The 8,444-nt window shown below is 35.8% G+C and overlaps 1 protein-coding gene across 1 annotated transcript in view; it reads left to right on the forward strand.

Annotated features, from left to right (window-relative positions):
* Positions 1 to 6,926, forward strand: part of LOC124269441 (tyrosine-protein phosphatase 10D-like) — a 53,657-nt gene extending 46,731 nt beyond the window's left edge. The window contains exons 32-33 of the mRNA XM_046704443.1: positions 140 to 184; positions 2,943 to 6,926. Coding sequence (XP_046560399.1) covers positions 140 to 184; positions 2,943 to 2,974 — 77 coding nt within the window. The 3' untranslated portion in view covers positions 2,975 to 6,926. The remainder of the gene's footprint in view (positions 1 to 139; positions 185 to 2,942) is intronic.
* Positions 6,927 to 8,444: the final 1,518 nt, after the last annotated feature.

Genomic DNA, 8,444 nt, shown 5'->3' on the forward strand with positions numbered 1-8,444 from the left:
TTCCCGAATGGATTTTTCAACCCATCCTTGTTAAAAAGATCTTGTTTGGTTTCTAAATCTTCTATGTCTTACACACAATTCACACTGACAACTTAATGCAAGTTTGTACGTGCTACACATATATCCCATCATGCCGTAGGTCACATGAGCAGAAGCAGTCTTTCAACACAGCTATCTATTGAAGGTAACAGCAAAATGCTTGGCCCGAGATTAACCCGCACATTCTCGACCAATCACGTGGAGCCAGGGAGATTGTACTAACACCTGTCCTCATTGGAGGGTTGCACTGTTCTCATTTCCGTCGTTATCACCACTGTTTTTTATTCAAGCAAATAAATTCACTTTGTCAATATTGGACTACCTACACATGTTGGCTAATGCTGGAAATAACAAGGTGCACTTTTGTTTATTAATATTCACTTGATCTTGATTTTAATTTCTCTTTGCTGTCACGGTTCCGAAACATTCTTGTAGATTCGGTCAAGAGGAAGAAGCATGTTAATTAATTTGATGCTATATTTGAAATATCTGAGATATATAATCATTTGTTTTCTGAAAGGAAGTTTTGAACACTGCTCTATTTTGTCTTGAGTTTCTATTGATGTGAGTTTTACAAAATGCGTATTTTGAGAGAATATATCAGGTATAGATATACTGTGATTTTGAGGCTATTCCTGCTTGGGACAGATCCCCGTACATGTTGCATGAAGGTGTGGAAGCTTCAACATTAACTGCATGATACAAGCATGAATTGTTGGACACGAATTTGAAGTTTTGCAAACATTCACAAGTCAGAAATGTCATGTGCACAGAAGTATTTTCTCATTTGAATTCATTAGTGAAAGAGTTGCAATAAGTAAACTTTCTTCATTTGATCTGAGAAGAGAAGCAATAGGTAGATGACCTTGTGTAGTACATACAGAATGTGGGGTGTGCTTATGTTGAACTATGAAAGTTGTATCATCACATATTTGAAGATTTGGCCATATCACCATGCTCGTTTCACTGAGGTGCCATTGTACAAATTAACCTTACTGCCATGTCTCCTGTAGGGCTATGTTGAAGTATGGGAGTTACTATCACCATAGTGTTAAGATGACTTTGTACAACATGGATCAGTTCCTAAGATTGAAAGACTCATTTTAGCCTTTAGTCAACATGGTGGCATAGGGAAGGAAAGATAATTGCAAAACCCTGATGATCTTAACATCTGTGGAGCTAATATTAAGTAAAACCAAATGATTTACCAGAAGAAACCCGCAAAAATAACTGATTGCCCTTAAAAGTGATTGATCAGCATTTATGCTTAATTTGCTGAATCATGAAAATGGTTCCAGAGTGGTCCAGAGATAACCCTTGTACTATTTATATTGTGTAACAAGTTCAGTTGAGGATAGATGTAATGTATGGTTTCTTCAATATTCAAATTTCTTTTTGTTTTCAGGAACATAATTCCTATTAGTTTGGTTTTATTTTGTTAAAATCATCAGTTTTTTTATAAGAAAATTTGTTTTCATGATTCTGACTTAGAAAGCATTTGCTGGTTCTTCAGGGAGAATAATGATTACTACATCCTATTATCTGAATATTTTATTCACTTTCAAAGAGTAAATTGGGATTATATTCAAAGGGATGTAACTCTTGATAAGTCTTTGCCATGGTTGGAAGAGTTTCAGTGTGACAGTTGTCAAAACATGATTACATTGTGTATGCTGTGAAGAAATGAACACGTAGGCAACAAACACAAAAGTTGTCATTATTTGACTGATATGTGACTTAGAATTCAAGCATTATGATTAATTGTTGAGGACCTCAATCTTGTACTGTACCCTGAAGTCAGTTCCCATACACGCCAGTTATATGCAGCATCTTCATTGGCTTGGAATGAACTGATGATAGAAGACAGTTTCAGTCCCTACAATCAGATTAAGTTGAATGTTTTTTTCTAATTTTAGCATGAGTGACAATGCTAGAGCGTAGCGGTGAGTTATTGCAAGGGCAGATAACTCGCGGTGGCTATATTTCTGAATCCCTGCTTAAGCTGCTTTTGGATTTTCTGATTCAGCAATTATTGCCATTTATTGTTTCGTTGCTTTCTGTCTAGACTGATTTTGTATAAGTTAGCTTTTTAGTTTTGTTAATTCCTGCAATTTGATAAAATGGCAACGGTTTGGATAATTGGTTGAATGAATGAACGCATGTTGAACATTATGATTTGGATAGATACCATACTGGTTCTAAGTTTAGATAAATAAATAAAAGTTGCTGAACATTTAAATTTAATAAGTAACCATTTCTTGGTTACATATCAGCAAAGTTTAAGTTAAAAATGTTCATATTTACTTGCTTTAGTAGTTTGCAATTTGTAACCCTGTCTCATATATAAATTCTCTTTCTTTGTCATGTTACTAACAAATAAGTTTTTGATGAAGTAAATATTTGATGTCTTGTAAATAAATTAAAAGACAGACTTTATAAATCATGAATATTTTTTAGCATATTTTATGAAATTTTGTGCTCATCTTACACGGCATAAAATAGCTAAAAAAATATTTATGATCTATAATTTGTTTGGTTCAGTATATATCCATGCACAGTTTTGAAGAACATTTGAAAGAACCAAATCCTGGATAAAATGTTATTTGTAAAAAAGTGATTTCAGTTTTATTTTGCCTCTGTTTTTACCCCTTGGTAAAAGTGACGTTTCCGTTCATTCCTCTTATTTATCAATCTATTGCCATCTTGTGTTTGATCTATATCCTGTTTTGTTTCAATTATTTCTGCAATGTGTGAAGCCCATTTCTGCTGTCCCCCGCCGTGATGTTGCTGGAATATTGCTAAAAGCGGCGTAAAACCAAACTCAGTCAGTCAGTCAGTCAATTATTTCTGTAGAAACTGACATAAACTGTGACATTTAAATATTTTTATCACTTTCATTACAGATGATGAGGGCATCAATGTGGAGATTCCCTAAAATGGAGGCGATGACGTGTCTATATTCAGAGGTCAAGGTCATCATATGTGTTGTGATACATGACTGACAGGTGTCAGTCATAGACAATTGTGATATATTATCATGATGGACGTTTTTCAAAGGCATTCAGATTTGATTGTGAAATAAACCAAGATTCCTGGGAACAAGATGCCATGTTTCAACCATTGGAAACAGCAGCAGCTCATCCTTTGACTTGTATTTTTGTACAGTCAGAGGGTTACTGGAGACAGTTTAACATATGCAAGGTTTCGTTTGTAAACTATGAAGTGCAGTATACGTGTGTGTGGGTTGTCTCGTGATATATACAAGCAAGTGTAAATGTCAGTGTCAATGTGCCGGTGCTCAAACATAAATTCAGAGCTTTATTACCAAGTACTGAAGGACTTCAAGCCAAGCTCAAGTGATTCAAATGTACCACAAGCTGCATTTAGCTGCAATATTGCTGATGCGGCTTAAAGCAACATCTACTCACTCACTCACTCACTCACTCACTCACTCACTCACTCACTCACCATAATATAATTTTTCTTCCAAATATTTAAAAATATATTTGTAGCAGAATTTGATGTAAGTCACTGTTAATCCGTTACATGCTTGAAAGTATTCTGGAGCAGATCCGTGATATGTCATTTCTGTTGCGAGGACAATGGTTGCGCTGACGTTGTCCCCTGTTTTGATGCCATGTGTGCACATGACAGGGAACAACTCGCCATTTTGAGATTTGCCATTTTTATGTAGCTAGTCATCGGGTTTTACATGTTGGTTCAGCCTTTTATGCCTTTTTAGGATGTTTTTAGAAATCATTCTGAAAGCAGTTTATTGATTAGTTTTCCTACTCCAATGATCAAAAGTTGATGGCAAGGGAGCTGTGACTGACAACTCAATCAAAATGTATGCTCAAACATGGAACATATTTTCATATGAATGTTCATTTTGTAATTTGTGTCAAGGTATAACAGTGTCTTGACAATAGATCACACTACAAAATCAGCTTTCTAAATGCACTGTGCCCCTGAAGATATGGATTCGAATTCTTTTTCAGACACCGTTAGTTGTCATAAAAGGCTACTAAAGTGATCCTGGATCATGCTCAGCAACCTTTTTCATGCATATCATAGATCAATACTCACCTAAATCACTGGATTGTGTGGTCCAGACTTGCTTACATACAGACCACTATCATATAGCTTGAAAGTTGCTCAGTGTGTCAGGAACAGCAAACACACCAACCTGCCGGACCATGCTATATTACTGTTTTTTTGTTTTATTTCATTTATCTTTTGTCTCACGCTGGTATTTCTCATCTTTTAAAACCTGAAACACACATGATAAGTAGTCATTAAGAAAAAGGAGCTTTGTATTATATCTCAGTGGTGCCTAGATTTACATGTACAGTTTATTTGTCCGTTTGTCCCACATGGGTATTTGATATTATTGAAGTATCTCCTCCACAACAATATGATATTGTAGACCTTGCCACAGACTCACAGCATTACAAGAACAGATTTCAACAATTCCCTTAACCACACATAAGATGAGGCCGGAAAACGCTCTTTGTGTGAATATACCATCTGTTTAGTTGATTTTTCTGGGAAAAAATCCCTTTTCATTTAAGTGCTTTCCTGGAGCAAACATGACCGATCCAAAAGTGGCATGAAACCATGCTCACTCACTGACTCATTGTAGTATACATGTCTGGTAACATAAGTTCATAGTCACCGAACTTAACAATAGAAAATGTCTGACATTACAAATTTCATAGGTATACCAATAACATTCAGTACTGTTACAAAATCAACACGTTTTTATGTTTTAGAATTGTTGTAGGATATTACATCAATGTTGGTATCACAATACCTGTCTTGTGATTGATAGAAGCATGGCTGACCATGAGATAATGCTGTAGCTGGGCTACAGTCTGTACCACTCATGCAGGAATACCTTTGTATGTGTTGTTACTGCCGTTGCTGACAGCACAATACTCGTGACCTCCACTTCTCACTAGTCACAGATGTCAGTTATTTTTTTCACTCTACATTGCCAAACCTTTAACCCTTGTATACATGGCATGTTTGCCATCAGCTTCAGTGCGTTTCTCACAAACATATTTGTCTAAGTATTTTCAGTCACATTGACATATAATCACAAAAATATGTTCATGTTCATATATTTAAGTCTATGGTTGTAAGTATAACATAATAATGAAGCAAATTGTATTATACATTTCAATTGCCTCCAATTAAGTTTTATGTGTTTAATTTCTTTGTGCTCATCCCTTGATCTGAGATCACTACAGAGTTCCTAATGTGCACAACAGTGGATGATGAAAGTAAGAAAATTGTGTGTCCCGAGAGTGCAACTTTTTTCTCAAATAAATGGCACATTAACAGAATGAATATGCATGGTGCGGAACCCCAGGACCTGATGTTATTGTGTAGCAAGCACCTGTTGCTACCTGTTGCATAGATATGTCATAGTTGTTTACGTCAACCAGTTGTTGAATTCTGGGAGAAATTGCCAATGAAATGTGTTGATATTTATTCCGTAATTATTTCAAATTGTGGGCATTCATATATCTCCAATGTTGTATATAAAAAGTAATCAAGAATGTACTCTAATTATTCAATATATTACAATACAGATGAATTAACATTAAAACGTTAATAGTCCATATAAGAGAATATTCTTGCTTTATTTAAATCTTTTTTTTTAATAAAAATATTTATAAGTAATTGCATGACAGTGGTAAAATACTAACTATTAAGTAAGATTACATTAAGCTTGAATTACTGTACACATTTCTGTCGCTTGTTACGTGATGATGGTCACAATTCGACTGACTTAGTCAAAGCTCAGGTGGTTATGAATTACTTACGGAACATTCCAATTATCATTCATTTTTAAGCTCATTTATAATGCTGTAGAAAAATAGGTACCTGAGCAAACATCTTTGTAGTGTCCAGTCTGTCAACCTCAATTTCAATGCTCCATGTTGTGCTGTGAATTTTGTAATTTAATGAGACTTTAGTTTGTTTGAGTGACTGATGTTGAAAGAATTACAGTTTTAATATGTATGTGTGGAAGTTCTGTAATTCTGTTGTTTATAACGTTGGTCATTAGTTTGGAATGTTGGACATTTTACCAGTATGGATATTTTATGTTCTTGTCCTGTTAGGCTGTGAGTCATCTTCCACGCAGCTATGGCTAACACCACGCAATGCTAGGAAGATACAGTGATAGATATGCACATTCCTTTATGCACATTACAGCATAGAGAATAGTAACTTGGAAATTGATATTTTTTGTGCGATAGTAAATAGTAAATGATACTGCAGTAAATCTTGTAACACATTTACGATGTGCCTTACGATTAACTGAATGATGTATTTAGTTTCTGTAATGATTGTAAAATTACAAGTGCCTGAGACTGAAAATGTCTTCAGTTTGCTCAAAAAGAATTATCCTTAATAATTATGATAACTAAATTTCTTTGATATTCTTGAAGACTTCAAGCTGATGTCCATCTTTGATGTTTTTCCTCTTGTTTTGTATTTTTGTTTTACCGATTCCTTAACTTTGTAACGCCATTGCCTACACAAGCCTTCCACAGCTTCCAGTTGGTATAATATTATATTCTTCCTTGAACTTTGTATTTTGTACTTAATTCTTAATTATGACTTGAAATGTTGTAACCATACAATTATTGTGATAAAGCAACGTGTTCATAAAACAGTCATATCATGGTAGTTTTACTCGACAGGCTATGTATATATTTCTTATGCAAGGGTGTTTTATATATAATGGTTCACATATTTTTGTATAAATTGGAAGTTTTGTACAGTTGCAGTGAAAGATTTAGTAAAAATTGTAAAATTATTGTAGCAATATGATATTAAATATTTTCTCAGTAAACCAAAATATACAGTCATAACCATGTGCTTCTGTCGTTTGTCTGGTGATTTTAAAAGTCGTTGTTATCCTAGTTGTCTCCCCTAGCTGTTGTCAGGATCTGGTTGTTATCCAGAATCATCTTTAGCCTTGATCCTTGATGGCTTTCATATGGTTAAGGTCAATCCCATGCTGTGATGACCTTTGCTTGTCTGCACAAGGATCTTCAGTAACAGACACAGGGATTAAGGCATTACAGAATGTTCATGAACTCATAGGTAGATGATTGGTGGCTTAGGTACTGCGGAGGAGCGGTAGGGTAGACTAGTGGTTAAAGCATCCGCTCCTCATGCTGAAGATCTGGGTTCGATTCCCAACATGGGTACAATGTGTGAAGACCATTTCTGGGGTCCCAACTGTGATATTGCTGGAATATTGCTAAAAGTGGTGTAAAACTAAACTCACTCACTTAGGGACTGGCCATTTTATACGGAAGCGCTGAAGGGACCTGATGAAATATAATTTATCTTGAGTGCACAAGTTAGTATATTGAGCGCACAAGTTAACATCTTGACACAAGTTAGTATTTTGAGCGCACAAGTTAGTGTCTTGAGCCCACAAGTTAGTGTCTTGAGCGCACACGTTAGTATGTTGAGCGCTCAACTTAGTATATATTGAGATACACTACTCCATAAGCAGTTCATGTGGAAGCAAGGAGGAGCTGAATCGCGAGCTGATTCATGCTTATTTCAGTCTTGGGTTCCAATACAAACACATAACACATCTTCTTGTAAAAAAATCACGGTATAGTATAGTACGCCACTCGAAACGTATTCTGAGGTGTATGTCCCTCTTTCGCACAAGATACCAGATTTGCTGATGTTACAGTGAGTGAGTGAGTACGGTTTACACCGCTTTTAGCAATATTCAAGCAATATCACGGTGGGGAACACGAGAAATGGGCTGCACACATTGTACCCATGTGGTGAATCGAACCCAGGCGTGACGAGCGGACGCTTTAACCACGAGGCTACCCCACCGCCCCGCTGATGTTACATACTCTATTGCGGACAACTTCGACGATCTGAACAAAGACATGGCAATCGTTGATGCATCAAAAATGTATCCAATGCGGTTTAATCGTGAAACAGGATAATGTACGGTCGTTGGTGGACCCGGATGGTATTGAATTTCGCTTAAGACACCGTCTTCATCGACGTGTTTATTCTTCAACTTCATGTGTTGTTAAAACATGTTAAATAAACTACAACACACATGCGTATACATAAGGGATTGAAACGGAGGAAGTGAAACGGGGAACATGGTATTTTAGTAAGAAATAAAGTCGGTATATATGCTATACGTGCACATACTAATGGATCAAATAAATCAGGCGGGTTTTATATGATATTGTACAGAGTTAAACTGCCATTGTACCCACGTTAGGAAACATTGCTGATACATGCAAACCAAGACTACAGACTATAGTTCCCTGAAATTGGTCGACTTTACTTCCAAAATATCAGACATTAGTTTTATAATTAAGAGAATTAAGCATAAC

This window comes from Haliotis rubra, unplaced genomic scaffold (assembly GCF_003918875.1).
Source record: "Haliotis rubra isolate DU_JTF1 unplaced genomic scaffold, ASM391887v1 Scf145, whole genome shotgun sequence".
Classification (NCBI taxonomy): Eukaryota; Metazoa; Mollusca; class Gastropoda; order Lepetellida; family Haliotidae; genus Haliotis; species Haliotis rubra.